This window comes from Equus quagga, unplaced genomic scaffold, assembly GCF_021613505.1.
Source record: "Equus quagga isolate Etosha38 unplaced genomic scaffold, UCLA_HA_Equagga_1.0 153_RagTag, whole genome shotgun sequence".
NCBI classification, from domain to species: domain Eukaryota; kingdom Metazoa; phylum Chordata; class Mammalia; order Perissodactyla; family Equidae; genus Equus; species Equus quagga.
In genome coordinates this window covers 2,876,382-2,892,747 of record NW_025796915.1, presented here as the reverse complement: position 1 = coordinate 2,892,747, position 16,366 = coordinate 2,876,382, and the positions used below count along the sequence as shown (strand labels likewise).

At 42.2% G+C, this 16,366-nt stretch overlaps 1 protein-coding gene across 3 annotated transcripts in view; it reads left to right on the top strand.

The window, feature by feature from the left end:
* Positions 1-919: 919 nt before the first annotated feature.
* LOC124233089 (protein PML-like) overlaps positions 920-16,366 on the top strand; it is a 46,709-nt gene continuing 31,262 nt past the window's right edge. Inside the window, exons 1-2 of one of the 3 annotated variants that reach the window (XM_046650190.1) lie at positions 920-1,183; positions 2,747-3,213. In XM_046650190.1, the coding sequence (XP_046506146.1) occupies positions 1,049-1,183; positions 2,747-3,213 (602 nt within the window). In that variant the 5' untranslated portion in view covers positions 920-1,048. The remainder of the gene's footprint in view (positions 1,184-2,746; positions 3,214-16,366) is intronic. The other 2 variants (XM_046650192.1, XM_046650191.1) reach the window with 2 other exon arrangements.

Sequence of the window (16,366 nt, the reverse complement as noted above, 5' to 3'; positions counted from 1 at the left end):
GTCTGAATGGATACACTGGGCACTGGCCCAGTGAGGCCACTTGGAGTTGCATTTTCTGCCCCCACCAGCTGGGGGTCTGGCTTGCTTCTCCACTGGCCAAGAGCTAACTTGCTTTCTCATCACTCTCCTCATACTCATTCACCAGGTCTCCTTCTTCCCTCCCCACCCCCTACTGCCTCAGATTCATCAGCCTTTCCAACTGTCACCCAAGTCATCATCCTGTTCCTCTTATCTGCACTCAGTGTCCTCCCAGTGTCTCTCAGGTTGTCAGAGTGACTGTTCCAACATGCAGAAGGGATCGTGTTGTTCCTTGGTTCCAAACCAACTGTCCCCCGCAGAACTGGTCCATCTTCTTAGCTATGATCTTGCCCAGACCACTCCTGGGCTGACATTGCTCATGGGTCCCCTCTTAGATCTGAAAATAACCAAAACTACTTTCCAAACGTGCTCTCGTATTTCCAACCTCCCTGCCTTTGCACATGCTGTTCTCTCTGAGTGTTCCCCCAATCCCTGAATCCCCTGTGAATTCCCACCGTTCCTCCAAGTCGCAGCTAAAGGCTCTCCTTTCCAGCCAGTCCCAATACTTTGTGAAAATCTCAGTTTAGGGACCTGCTCTTCCACTAGATCAGGGGTTCTTCTAAAGGAAGGGCCATGTGTGACTCGTCTCTGTGCCCCCAGTTCCCAGCTAGGGGCTGGGACAAAGCTGTGCCAGTGTGAGCTGAATGTGTGGCTCGCAGCCGAGGCTGAGGGCTGCCTCCCTCCTGCTCAGCCCTGCCGCTATTCCTTTACCCCCAGGTCAGCTGTGCATCTACTCCTCTCCTCCTCTCTCCTCCTCTCCCCTCTGGGTGTGTCTTCAAAATTCAGCCTGCCTCTCTGCCCCTAGAACCGCCCCCAGCTTCTGTCTCACTTCCTCTTGGGGGGCGGGCTCTGAGTGGGCACCTCCTCTTTCCTACTGCTTGAGACTCAGCCATCTGGCGGACACGTCTTGTTCAGCTTCGCTTCCCGCCCTGCAAGATCAAAACCGAGAATCGAAACTGAGCTGGGCTCCATGCAGCAGGACCCTGTATCCGCCAGATCTCCGGGGCCCCCTCAGGACTCTGCGCTGCCCCACGCACCCACCATGCCTCCCCCGGAGTCCCTTTCAGAAGGCCACCAGCCCAGTCCCAGCCACTGCCCCACAGAGGTACTACTGGGTTTGGGGAGATGGGGTTGAGGCCTTGTTGACTGGCTGTGGTGGAGGGGAGAGGTGGGAAGGAAAAGGCAAACTTGGCCAAGTACCTTAAAGAGTGACACAGAGGGAAGACCAGATCTTGGGGTCCTGACCCTCTTGGCTGTGATAAGGGTAGTGGAGAACAGAAAAGGGAATTAGGATGAGTTAGGGGAGCCTCTGTGGGCTGCGATTCTCTAGGAGCAGGGGGGCAAGATGCCGAGGGTCGGTGGCACCTGGAACTGGACTCTCCTACTGATCCTTACGACTTGCCAGGTAGCCCTTGCTTCAGGGGAAGGACCACAGATTAGGGAGGATGAAGGTAGTAGCCCTGTTGCCCCCACCTGAAGCCAGGGGAATGTCCCAGGTGTGGACAAACTTAAATCTAAGTGCCCAGATCAGAAGGTGGGAAACTGTGGCCCAGACGAGAGAGATGTATCAGCTAAGGCCTCACAGCTCCTGTGGTTTCTCCTCTAGGAAGCCTTCCAGATCCTTCTTGGAAAACCCTGCCCACCCAACCCCCATCCCCAAGGGGGCTTACTGGGTCCTCCTCCTGGAAGCTTTGCCTTAGTCTTCTGGGCAACTCCCCCAGCTAGTTAACATTTATGAGCACTTCTCATGTGCCAGGTACTCTATTGAGCACTTTCTTTTTTTGCATTTTTTTTTACTGTGGTTAAATACCTATAACATAAAATTTACCATTGTTAACCATTTATGAGTGTACAATTAAGTGGCATTAAGTATATTCACGATGTTGTGTAACCATCACCACAGTCTATTTACAGAATTTTTTCATCACCCCAAACAGAAACTCTATACCCTTTAAGCAATAGCTTCTTATTCTTCCTTCCCACCAGCTCCTGGTATTTCATATCAGTGGAATCGTGCAAGATTTCTCCTTTTGTGTCTGGCTTATTTCATTTAGCATAATGTCTTCGAGGTTCATCCATGTTGTAGCAGAATTTCCTTCTTTAAGGCTAAATAATATTCCATTGTATGAGTAGACCACAGTTTGTTTATTCATTCATTTGTTGATGAACACTTGGGTTATTTCCACTTCTGGCTGTTGTGAATAATGCTCCTGTGAACATGGGTGTGCAAGTATCTGTTTGGGTCCGTGTTTTCAGTCCTTTGGGGTATGTATCTAGAAGTGGAACTGCTGGGTCATATGGTAGTTCCATGTTTAACTTTTTTGAGGTACTCCCAAACTGTATTAAGCACTTTATGTGAGCTTGATACTTAATGTATATACTTTCTAAACTGAGTTCCTTGAAGGGAGGAATGTATCCTATATATCCTTGTATCTCAGGGCCTGGTACTGTGTCTCAGGGGAAGTGGGTGCTCAGTTAATGGTGGGGTGAGAGCCAGAAGCCTGAGTAAATGGGAGATTGGGTTACTGATAGCCTGGGTTTTGCATCATCCAATAATTGCCTGGAATGGAACATGAAGGCCCATTCCAGCCTCCAGACATAGGGGTGGGTGTCCGGTGGGTAGGAACTCCTGGGACTTAAGGCCTTCCCTCCCTGTCTGGTCCCCCAGCAAACCACAGAGGAGGAATTCCAGTTCCTGCGCTGCCAGGGCTGCCAGGCAGAAGCCAAGTGCCCTAAGTTGCTGCCTTGTCTACACACGCTGTGCTCAGGATGCCTGGAGGTGCCAGGCGTGCGATGCCCCATCTGCCAGGCAACCCCGCCCCCAGGCGCTGACTGGCTGGCCCTGGATAATGTCTTCTTCGAGAGTCTGCAGCGGCGCCTGTCGGTGTACCGGCAGATCGTGGAAGCGCAGGCCATTTGCACCCGCTGCAAAGAGTCCGCCAACTTCTGGTGCTTCGAGTGCGAGCAGCTCCTCTGCTCCAAGTGCGTCGAGGCGCACCAGTGGTTCCTCAAGCATGAGGCCCGACCCCTGCAAGAGCTCCGCAACGAGTCGGTGCGCGAGTTCCTGGACGGCACGCGCAAGTCCAACAACATCTTCTGCTCCAACCCCAACCACCGCACCCCTACGCTGACTAGGTGAGCGGGACGCCCCGGGGTTGGGGTGGCGCATCCAAGAGCCAGGTAGAGGGTGCGGGGGAGCAGAGATCCAAAGAGTCACAGCGCTGGGAGCGTGGGACGAGGAACTAGGGTCTTGCAACTCAAAGTGTGGTCCGCAGACCAGCAGCATCTGTGGCCATGACCACAATTTATGCTATCCCACGCGAGAAGGTAGTAAATAGTTTCCAGTTTCCCCCTGTAATAAAGAATGCTATAGGATCATCTTTGTACTCTTATCCAGTAATTTCTTTAGGATAAATTTTTAGAAATGCCATTGCTGGGTGAAGGAGTATGGAAATTTTATGTTCTGATACGTGTTACCAAACTGCCCCTTAGCAAGTCTCAGAGTGCAGTTTTCCACGAGCTCTGCCTGAGGTCTCTAGCTGGGCTCGAGGATGAAACGCAGGAAGTTACTTTTTCTGTCTGAAAAGTCAAAACTGTTAACACAGTGCTATGTGGGAATGTCTGTGAAAAAAAAATCAACTCCAGTTATCATTATTTTTATTAAACAGCACAAGATTTTGATTCAGTTTTTTGATAGATAATACATTTATGTGATTCAAAAAATCACAAAAAATTTATAAAGAGGGAAGGCAAAGTCTGCGTTCCCCTGTCTGCATTTGCCTGATTCCTACCACTTCTCCGTCCCCCATCCAGTTAACTATTGTTACTAGTTTTGAATGTTTCCAGAGTTTCCTTGTGAAGAAATACACAGATTTATTGGAGTGTATGGTCTTATTTTCCCCCCTTTAGCCAAAATGGTAGCATACCTAGGTGAACTTTTGACCCTCCCCCCAATAGATTGCTTGTATAAGATTCTGTATGTCCTCGTTCTGGGGGATCTGCTTGCAAAGGGAAGGTGCTCTTTGCCCACTGGGAACACACTGCAAACTACAGCCCTGCTAAACTGAGTGTGGCTTGCTTCCTGCATGGAGATTTACCACCTGCACCACTGGCATGTGTTCTCCCCGGATTCCTCAACAGCTGATATTACCGTTTGAATGTGATTTTCTCTCTCTGTTGTTAAGGTTGGGTTCAGTGGCTTTTCATGTGTTTATTGGCCAATTGTGTTTTTTCGTTGTGAATTGCCTATTTACGTCCTTTGCCTATTTGGGTTTCTTTTTTTCTTTCGAGGAGTTAGCCTCTAATTATAAGAGCCTGTTATAGTGCAAATATTTTTCCCATGTTGACCTTTGTCATTTCATTTAATATGAGGTATTGTGTTTAGGTTTTTAGTTTTATATAGTCAAATCCGTTAATCTCTTCCTTTGTGGTGTCTGGCTTTGATCATCCTAGGAAACGTTGTTCCCATTCCAATGTTAAAGATATTTTCTTATACATACTCTAGTTTAGTAATTTCATGGTTTTGTTTTTATAATTAAATCTTTAATTCCTGTGGAATTTATTTTTGTGCGTGGTATAAAGGAGGAATCCTTACTTTGCTTTTCTCTCCAAATGGAAAACCAGTTCTCTCAACTTTTATTGAATAATCCACTCTTGCTTTCCTCTGAAATGCCCTTTAGATCATGTACTAAATGCCCACGTAGTCATGGGTGTGTTTGAAGATCTCTGTTCTGTGCCAATCATCTGACTATTCCTAGGGTAATCCTTACTGCTGTAAGGAAGTCTGTAGCTTTGCATTCGATAGGGCGTGTTGCCATTCTTCTTCAAAAATGATTTTGCTTTTCCTTTGCTCTTATAATTTATGCAGTTTCAGAACTTACATATTCATTGGGATTTTTCTTGAAATTGCATTAAATCTAGGGAGAATTGGCCTCATCTCTGGTTATACCTTTTAGTTGTTATAGTTTTTCACATGTCTTGAGCTTTTAGAGTTAAACTTATAATATTGAATAATATTATGAATGGAATATGTTTCCATTATGATTTCTCACTGGTTATCATTAACATTCACTAATGCTCTTAATTTATGTACAGTAACATTTAGTCATCTTGTTGAGCTCTTTTATTCTTGTAAGTTTTTCAATTGATTGTTTGGGTTTTCTGGGTGAGCAGTCGTATCTGCGAATAATAAAAACTTTTTTCTTTCCAGCATTTACACATATTACCTCTTTGTAGCTTGTTTCATTGGCCAAAACAATATTGAATAATTCACAGAAGTGATTAGAAAAGGCAACTTTATCTTATTCCTTTCTTTCACCAGAAAGTTTCTTATGTTTTCTTGCTCAGTAGGCTGCTTGTTATTGACTTCCTTAGGTAACTTTTTAAAGTCACATTATGAAAGTTGCCTGCCTCCCATTTCCAGTTTACTAAGAGTTTTGTTCTTGCTGTTATTTTACTTTATTTTATTTTTAACTCAAGAATGAGTGTTCTTTTGGACTCTATGGAGGTGTCCTTTTACCTTTTATACAATGAATTATATCAATAGGTTTCTTTATGACGAACCATTTTTTAATTCCCAGGAGGAAAAAGTGTCTTTGGTCATGGCATACTACTGTTTTAATTGATAGCTAGATTCCATTTAGTACTCTTTTATTTAAGCTATTATCTGTTTTTATAGATATGATCAATTTTTATGAGTATGTGTGATTTCTTTAAGTTTTCTGATCCATTTATACTAATTTCTTTCAATGAATTTGTAAGCTTTCCGTTTTTGAACATGATAATGTATATAAATTGCTTAGCACAGGGCCTGGCACATATTAAGTACTTAATAAATGTTAAAATCTTACTATTCTTATAATTTCTCTTCTCTGGAACAGTTTAAAGAACATAAGCAATTTAGGCTTATAGAAGTTTCTTGAAAAACTATCTGAGACTGATGCCTTTTTTTGGAGAATAGATTTTTTTCCCATGGTGTTGATCTGTTTGGGATCTTGAGTCAGATTTTCTGGAAAATTTTCTAGTTTATTCTGAGTTATCTTTCATAATTTAAAACTCTCTATACCTGTAATTATATTTCCTTTCTTCTTTCTTTTTTTTTTTTCTGCCTTTTCTCCCCAAATCCCCCCGGTACATAGTTGTATATCTTAGTTGCAGGTCCTTCTAGTTGTGGCATGTGGGACACTGCCTCAACGTGGCCTGATGAGTGGTGCCATGTCCGCACCCAGGATCCGAACTGGCAAAACCCTGGGCCTGCCACAGCGGAGCCAGCGAGCTTAACCACTCGGCCATGGGGCTGGCCCCTCCTTTCTTATTTCTAATGTTGTATGTTTGTAATTATTTTAGTGATCTTTTGAGAGCACTAGCTTTTGGTCTTTCCTTTTATTGCTTACGGATATTAATGTTTTTCTTTTTTCTAATTAATCATTTTGTTTTTATCATCATTTTCTTTGTTTTACATTTTTGTCATTATTCATCACCTAACTCATTGAACTAAATAAATGAACTTTAATTCATTTATTTGCTATCCTTATTGTTTAATAAGCTCCTCTGAATATGACTTTTGCTGCATCCCATAACTTTGATAAGTAGTGTTCACATAGTCAATCATTTCTCAAAAATATATAATTTCAATCTTTTCTCTTTTGGAAAATTTTCTGTTTGATGGATGAGTTTTGGGAAGAGTAATTTCTGAAATTTTCAAGTGGTTTGTGATGTTAGGTTTCTATATTTGATGTTAATTTCTACATTATGGTCAGTTAACGTGTAAGAGTTCTATATTTGAGACAATATTGAGCTTTTCTTTGGAGCCTACCATATTCCTTGGACTAACATATTACTAGGATTTAAAAAAATATGTATTCTTTATGTAGCACATGCACACACACATACACCAATATATCTCCTCTTTGTACACTTGTTTAGGTTTTTAACAAACATATTAAAACATATGTGTGTGTATCTCTCAATCAAGAGTAGATTATGACTATTCTTCTAGATAGGATAAAACCTTTAGCATACTTTTTCTTCACTCCTCTTTCCCTTCCCAGACTCAAATTTAATTGAAATAACATGAAATTTTAATTCTAGATTATTACCAAATTTTTTATGCCTTTTCTATTCCAAGCATCCTTTCTTAACAGTTATTAAGTGTCATCATCACATTATAACCCACTTGTTATGTATTATCTTAGATTTTAATTGGTTTCATTGCTCACATAATTTTTTCTATAGCATATCTTCTCCTTTCTTGAATTATTTAAGGTGATTAATTTCCCATTTGGCTGGAATGCTTCAAGTAATTTTTGGTGTTGCTTTTCAGAAAGAGTTTACTTTCTGAGACCTTAAGTGTCTTAACTTGCATGTCACACAGAAAGGAAAGCTTCACTAGGTTTAAGAGTCTGAAGTCACAATCACAGTTCTTTCATCTTGGAATGTATAAACATTGCTTCATAAATTTCTGGCCTCCGCTCTTGCAGGTGAGGAATTCAGTTGTCTAATTATTTTTCCTTTGCGGGTAATCTGTTTTTTGTTTGCTAAGGATTTCTATAGAAGTTTTTCTTTATTCTTGGGAAGGATTGATCAAGCTATATCCAGAGCTAGGTCCTTTTTCTTTCCTCAATAATCTTCCATGATATTGTTGATCTGAAAATTCAAGTCTTTCTTCAGATCAAAGAAATTGTCTTCTGTTTTTTGTGAATTGATTTCCCTTCATTTGCTTATGTTTTCTTTTTGCAACTGTTGTTGTGTAGAGATTAGAATTCCAAATCCATCTACCTTTTTTTTCATTAATTCTGTTACTTTGCCTTTTTTCTTCTAGATTCTCAGAGTTTGTTGAATTGATTTTCTAATTGACCAACTGTTTTTTTTAGGAGACTCCTTTCTCTTTGCTGCATGTGTGGAGTTTTGTGGGTTTGGTTTTTTCCCTAGCCGTTGTGTTTTTTAATTGCCGAGAAAGGTTCATGTTCTTAGGATGCTTTTTCTTGTCAGCCTGCTGTTGTTTTCCAGTGTAGTATGTTCTTAAATCTCCCTGAAAAACAAACTTAGAATTTTTAGAAGGTTTGTGTTTCTTACATTACCCTTTTCTCAGTATGGGCTGAGAATCAGTTTGGTCCCCATTTTGGCTGCTGATTCTCTTTACAGGTCCCATGGTTCTGTGTTATCTGCTCACGTGTAAATGTTGACATCCACAGTGCAGAGTTTTAGTAGCTGACATAGGCCAACAGCAGCTGTGTAAACCCCAAGTGACACCTCTCACCCCGCGGTGAGGACAGGGCCTCCCCCATAGAGCCCAGGTGGCAGCTTACAAGTGGTCCCACTTCTAACGCGGGGGTCCGGATGGATTCCTCCCCTGGTACAATGGGCAAGGCTGGTCCCGCTAGCCAGAGGCTAGGATTCTGGTCCCTTGAGCCTGGTGGATGGCTTCAGAAACCTGGTCATGTTGCTTAAAAATCATACACGCACATACGGCTTACATCGTTTCAAAATTTACCAGTGATTCCTTGAAAAACTCAGCTTCTTTTTACTGCGCAATACCTCAGTGCCATAAATAACCCACAACTTTCTTCAGGTCGTGAACCACTCCACCCTTCCACATAGAGCTAATTTAGGGCTTACCCTAGAGAGCAGCCCCAGAGGTGGCTTTACAACTTAGAACTCAGCCTGAGAGTGTCTGCCCTGGGGCTGCTGGCTCTTGATCACCAGGCCTGTGGAGTCCATTCTTTTACCCCTCCTTCCTGCTGTACTGTGTGGCAGGCCCTCTGCTGGGTGCTAGGGTATAAACATGAACAGATATAGCCCTGGCCCTCCACGAGGTCACAGTCTGGTGGCCACAGCAACAGATCCACAATTAATAGTCAAGGCTGCAAAGTGCAGCAAGGAAGCCAGCTCAGCGGAAGCCTGCTCACCAGCCTCACTCCGTGCTGATAGGACGTTGGCATCACACTGTCCTCAGTGTTACATTTTCCCCTGCCAGTATCCCCGTCTAGCACAGGGCTGACATCTGGTGTGTGCTCAGTTGATTATTTACGAGAGGAAGGAATAAGGAAGGCAGTCACAAAGGTGAGTGATCTCCAAAAAGGCCACCTGCCCAGCCTGCTTTGACTGGGGAAGGCAGAGTCCAAGAGGGTGTCACACTTAGCCTGACATGCAAGGAAGGAGAAATGGCAAGGGGGTAAGTTGTGTGCAAAGACAGGGGCACTATCAGGTCTGCTGCATTTCAGGTACTGCAAGTAAAGGGTGTGCATGAGGGCAGGGGCTGAAAGGGTGAGCTGGGGTGAGACGTGGGGGGCCTGGAGGAGTTAGGACTCTGTCCTACAATTTCTAGAACATAGAATGTTCTTAGCTTGGTCCTTTTTCTTGCAGTTTACTGTTGTTTTACCGGTGAATATCCTGGAGAACACAGTGTGAAGGGACCCTGTGCGGGGCTGTGTTGGAAACCCACTGATGGGTGTTAAGGCAGAGAGTAGGATGATCGTATCATCCATCAAAGTGGTACTTTGATTGAAGTGAGCAAGTTTGGGAGCAGGGAGACTAGTATTTGTTTCTTTGGCTGTATGCTTATGTATATTTCACCCATTCCATAAAGGATTTGAGGAGATTTAACCACCATACTGTTGGGGATATGTACCCAACAGAAACTGAAGCAAAGAATCTGAACCAGGGAAAAGGGAGTCCCATTGGGAGACTGAAGCCATAGTGCAGGTGGGAGTGAGGCCTGCAAGAGTGCGGAGATGGAGGGGTGGAGAAAAGGCCAGAGTCTCGTGTTGCCGGGGCCTGCTTGACCTGCAGATCAGAGTGGCTACCCACCTTCCCATCATGTCTGCTTGGGAGCGCTGGGGAGTGCCTTCCACCCACGAGTAATATGGGTCTAGGACTGCAGGTGGAGTTGAGACCCATGTCTGAGTGTCAGATTCCAAAGCTTGGCCAGTTGGTGGGGGACGGGGGATTAATCCAGGGCCATCAAAGCTTGTAGCCAGAAAGAGCTTGAATTGTAGTTGAATGGAGAAAACAGAAGACCTATTAATCAAGTTTGAGAGGTGTGATGAGATCATGAACTGGGAAAAGAGTTCCCAAGAACAGAAGTTGGAACGATTGGCAACAGGTCGGGGAGAAGCATGCTGGACAGCCGAGGGGAGGGGTCATGGCAGAGGTGGACATCATGCAGTGGCAGAGCTGATGGCAAGGAAGAGAAGGGCTGCTGGCTGAATGGAAATGGAAAAGATAGGTTCAGATGGGTGTGCTTAGGGTCAGGCTGGGGGAAGAAAGCCAGGCGCCAAGGGTGCAGACTCTAAGGAGCCCCCTAGCCCTCATGAATCAAGTGAGTGCTCCTGAGGTTTGCAGCCTGGGTGTCTGGCTGCCCTGCCTGGAGCCCTCCGTGAAGTTATCAGTAAATTGCATCTTATTGGGGATTGAGATCTCACTGGGATTGAATGCTGGCTGTGAGGAGCACCACATGGGCAGAAGAAAGGCTGCTGCCAGGAGTTAGGCTACGAACAACCCATTTTCAAATTTTTCTCTGAACTCATCTGGGGAACTTGGTTTCAGAGCCAGGGGCAACTGCTTTTCCTTTCATGGGGGGACCTTGAAGGTAGACTTGGTTGAATAATATGTGGTTAAAAGGGATTTCCCCCGCCCCTGGTGACCTATGTTTTGGAGAAAGAAGCGAGAAATTTAAAGTGACCCAAGCCAAGACCAGGGTTAGGGTTGGCGTCCCTGTCTCACTACTCCTGAATCCCCATCTCTGCTTTCTCCAGCTGTAAGGAGTGGGCTTTGCTGCTCAGGGATGGAGGCCTCAGATGTTTTAGAAGAATCTTTGACAGTCAGACTTGAAATTAACAGCCTTTTGTCTTGATTCCTAACTCATAAAATTAAACTGCCTGGAACCACATCTGACCATCTGACCATCCAGCCATTGAGAAACCATTGATTGAGCATTTATTTCATGCCAGCATTGTGATCACTGTTAACAGGCGAATAAGGATCCCTGACTCTGAAGTCTGAATCTATGGAGGGTTTCTGCCTATGGATAAGTTGCTGTGTTCCACGGCAGAGACTCATAGGTCTCAGGATAAAGCACTGGGACCATTTTTTTTTATTGTGGTAACATTGGTTTATAACATTATATAAATTTCAGGTGTGCATCATTATATTTTGATTTCTGTGTAGATTACATAATGTTCACCACCCAAAGACTAATTGCAATCCATCACCATACACATATGCCTAATCACCCCTGTCGACTTCCCCTCTCCCTGCTTCCCCTCTGGTAACTATCAATCCAATCTCTGTCTCTATGTGTTTCTTTGTCGTTTTAATCTTCTACTTATGAGTGAGATCGTATGGTATTTGACTTTCTCCGTCTGACTTATTTCACTTAGCATAATACCCTCAGGGTCCATCCATGTTGTCACAAATGGCTGGATTTCATTGTTTCTTATGGCTGAGTAGTATTCCATTGTGTATATATACCACATCTTTATCCATTCATCTCTTAATGGTCACTTAGGTTGTTTCCAAGTCTTGGCTATTGTGAATAATGCTGCAATGAACATAGGAGTGCATGTATCTTTATACATTCATGTCTTCATGTTCTTTGGATAAATACCCAGCAGTGGAATACCTGGATTGTATGGTAGATCTATTCTTAAATTTTTGAGGAATCCCCGTACTATTTTCCATAGTGGCTGTACCAGTTTGCACTCCCACCAGCAGTATATGAGAGTTTCCTTTTCACCATATCCTCTCCAACACTTCTTGTTTCCTGTCTTGTTATTTATAGCCATTCTGACAGGCGTGGGGTGACATCTCATTGTAGTTTTGATTTGCATTTCCCTGATAGTTAATGATGTTGAACATCTTTTCACTTGCCTATGGCCATCTGTATATCTTCTTTGGAGAAATGTCTGTTCAGATCTTTTGCCCAATTTTAAATTGGGTTGTCAGTTTTTTTGTTGTGGAGATGTATGTGTTCTTTGTGTATTTTGGATATTAATAACCCCTTATCAGATACGTGGTTTGCAAATATCTTCTCCCAATTGTTAGGTTGTCTTTTCGTTTTGTTGATGGTTTCCTTTGCTGTGCAGAAGCTTTTTAGTTTGATGTAGTCCCATTTGTTTATTTCTTCTGTTGTTTTCCTTGCCTGATCAGACATGGTACTTGAAAATATGCTACTAAGACCCATGTCGAAGAGCGTACTGCCTGTTTTCTTCTAGAAGTTTCATGGTTTCAGGTCTTACATTCAAGTCTTTAATCCATTTTGAGTTAATTTTTGTGTATGATGTACGATAATGATCTACTTTCATTCTTTTGCATTCTTTTTACCATGCTGTTTTGGTTACTATTGCTTTGTAGTATATTTTGACATCAGGAAGTGTCATACCTCCAGCTTTGTTCTTTTTCTCAGGATTCCTTTGGTTATTTGGGGTCTTTTGTTGTTCCATATAAATTTTAGGATTCTTTATTCTATTTCTGTGAAAATTGTTGTTGCGACTTTGATAGAGATTGCATTGAATCTGTAGATTGTTTAGGAAGTAGGGACATTTTAACTATGTTAATTCTTTCCATCAAAGAGCATGGAATATCTTTCCGTTTCTTTGTCTTCTTCAATTTCTTTCAACAATGTTTTATAGCTTTCAGTGTGCAGATCTTTCACCTCTTTGGTTAAGTTTGTTCCTAGGTATTTTATTCTTTTTGTTGCAATTGTAAATGAGATTATATTCTTAATTTCTTTTTCTACTGCTTCATTGTCAGTGTATAGAAATGCAACTGATTTTTGTATGTTGATTTTGTATCCTACAACTTTACCATATTCATTTATTATTTCTAAATGATTTTTAGTGGATTCTTTAGGGTTTTCTAGATATAAAATCACGTCATCTGCAAATAGTGACAGTTTTACTTCTTCCTTTCCAATTTGGATGCCTTTTATTTCTTTTTCTTGCCTGATTGCTCTGGCTAAGACTTCCAGTACTTATGTTAAATAAGAGTGGTGAAAGTGGGTAGCCTTGTCTGGTTCCTGTTCTTAGAGAGAAATAGCTTTCAGTTTTTCTCCATTGAGAATGATATTAGCTGTGGGTTTATCATATATGGCCTTTATTATGTTGAAGTACTTTCCTTCTATACCCATCTTATTCAGAGTTTTTATCCTAAGTGGATGCTGTATCTTGTCAAATGCTTTCTCTGCATCTATTGAGATGATCGTGTGATTTTTATTCTTCATTTCATTAGTGTGATGTATCACATTGATTGATTTGCGGATGTTGAACCATCCCTACATCCCTGGAATAAATCCCACTTGATCATGGTGTATGATCTTTTTAATGTATTGTTGTATTCGATTTGCTAGTATTTTGTTGAGGATTTTTACATCAACGTTCATCAGTGATACTGGCCTGTAATTTTCTTTTTTTGTGTTGTCCATTTCTGGTTTTGATATCAGGATAATGTTGGCTTCGTAGAATGAGTTAGGAAGCTCCCCCTCCTCTTCAACTTTGGAAGACTTTGAGAAGGATAGGTATTGTCTTCTTTGAATGTTTGGTAGAATTTACCAGGGAAGCTGTCTTGTCCTGGACTTTTATTATTTGGAAGGTTTTTGACTACTGTTTCGATCTTCTTACTGGTGATTGGTCTATTCAAATTCTCTACTTCTTCTTCTTTATTTTTAAAGATTGGCACCTGAGCTAACAACTATTGCCAATCCTCTTTTTTGTTTCTTTTTTCTGCCTTTTCTCCCCAAATACCCCCAGTACATAGTTGTATATTTTAGTTGTGGGTCCTCCTAGTTATAGCATGTGGGACACCACCTCAGCATGGCCTGACCAGTGGTGCCATGTCCACACTCAGGATCTGAATCAGTGAAACCCGGGGCCACTGAATCAGAGTGCGTGAACTCAACCACCTGGCCACGGGGCTGGCCCCTCAAATCTCTACTTCTTGATTCAGTTATGGAAGGTGGTATGATTCTACGAATTTATCCACTTCTTCTAGATTATCCAATTTGTTGGTGTATAGCTTTTCATGATATTCTCTTAAAATCTTTTGTATTTCTGGGGTGTCCATTGTAATTTCTCCTCTTTCATTTCTGATTTTATTTATTTGAGCCTTCTCTCTTTTTTTCTTGGTGAGTCTACCTAAAGGTTTGTCAATTTTTTTTATCTTTTCAAAGAACCAGCTCTTGGTTTCATTGTTTTTTTCTATTGTTTTTTTAGTCTCTATCTCATTTATTTCTGCTCTGATTTTTGTTATTTTCTTCCTTCTGCTGATTTGGGGCTTTGTTTGTTCTTCTTTTTCCAGTTCCTTTAGGTGCAATGTTAGATTGTTTATTTGGGATTTTTCTTGTTTGTTCAGGTAGGCCTGAATTGCTATGAAGAACCACTTTTGCTGTATCCCATAAATTTTGGCATGTAGTATTTTCATTTGTCTCCAGGAATTTTTGGATTTCTCCTTTGATTTCTTCATTGACCCAATCGTTCAGTAGCATTTTGTTTAATCTCCACATATTTGTGGCTTTTCTGATTTTTTTCCTGTAGCTGATTTCTAGTTTCATACCTTTATGGTCAGAAAACATGCTTGGTATTATTTCAGTCCTCTTAAATTTATTGAGACTTGTTTTGTGGCCTAATATGTGATCATATTAGGGAGATCATACCGGAGAATGTTCCATGTGCATTTGAAAAGAATGTGTATTCTGTGGGTTTTGATGGAGTGTTCTGTATGTATCTATTAAGTCCATCTGGTCTAATGTGTCGTTTAAGGCCAATGTTTCCTTATTGATCTTCTGTTTGGATGGTCTACCCATTGGTGTAAGCGGAGTGTTAAATTCCCCCACCATTATTGTGTTACCATCTGTGTCTCCTTTTATGTCTGTTAATAATTGCTCTATATTTTTAGGTGCTCCTATGCTGGGTGCATAGATATTTAGAGGTATTCTATCCTCTTGTTGGATTGTTCCCTGTATCATTATGTGGTGCCCTTCTTTGTCTCTTGTTACAGTTTTTGTTTTAAAATCTATTTTGTCTGATAAAAGTATTGCTAACCCAGCTTTCTTTTCTTTGCCATTTGCATGGAGTATCTTTTTCTGTCCCTTCACTTTGTTTGCGGAGTGTCTTTAGGTCTGAAGTGTGTCTCTTGTATGCAGCATATATATGGGTCTTGTTATTTTACCCAATTGGCCATGCTGTGACTGTTTTAAGGAGGGAAAAGTTGTGTTTAATTGGGAGGATCAGGGAAACCATGATGAAAGAGTTGATATTTGAGCTGGACCTTGAAAAGATTGGTCTGTATGAGTTGCAACTAAAACAAATGTATAAATTAGTAACAAACTTTTAGTTAATGGCTTAAGCAAAAAATGGGTGAATGGCTTATTTAAGTGAATAGGGTTGTGGCAGGCTTCTGACTTGACCGGATTATATATTCGAGTTGCGTCACCAGGACCTGCTTTCTCTGTATTTCTTGAGACCTGGCTTTCCTCCAAGTCAGCTCCTTTCACAGAAGGATTTCTCCCTCTCGGTTGCGAGATGATTGCAGCAGCTCCATTACACACCCTCATCCTCAAATCCAGTGGGAAAGAACAAGAATCTCTTCCAGGAATTCTAAGCCAAGGCTCAGCGTGTCTAGGGTTGGATCAGGTTCCTGTCCATGAAAGGGTCACTGAGGCTGTGGGGATTACTCAGATTGACTTAGGTGTCAGACATGGGCTCCCCCAAAGCTCATGGGCTGAGAGTGGGGAGTCTGTATCTCCCTAAAGGGAAAGGCCAATTCCATATGGTATAAAAAGAAAGAGGAATATGTCCTTAATACATCTTAGAAAAATGTCCTGCAACCACTTCAAGTGAAAGCAAAGAAAAGATTCCAGGTGTCTGGAATGCAGTGGGGCAGAAACCGAAGTGCCAGGGACAGGTTTGAAGCCAGCCTCAAGTGACGCTCCTGTCCCCTTGGGACCTGGGCAGCCGCTTTCCAGAAGGAAGCTTTCTCTTTTCCAATATGATCAGAGAATGGGCTGTTCTGGGTGAGTTCTGCCTCTTGTTAACACAGTAGAGCACTTGCCTATCTTTTGAGATGTTTTTCCTACGCTGTTATCTTAATTCCCTCACCCTCCTGTAAGATTATTGAGGAAGAGAGGGCCGCTCCCATTGTATAAATGAGACGAGAGGCCAGAGTGTTAATGGAAGCTAACCCTCAACTAGAAGGTCTTGTCTGAGCCAGGGCCAGAACAGGTTGCGGGGTTCCCTGACTGCAGACTGCACACCTTTCCTGTACCGCTAGCCTCTCTGTGCAGGCGGTCCTCAAC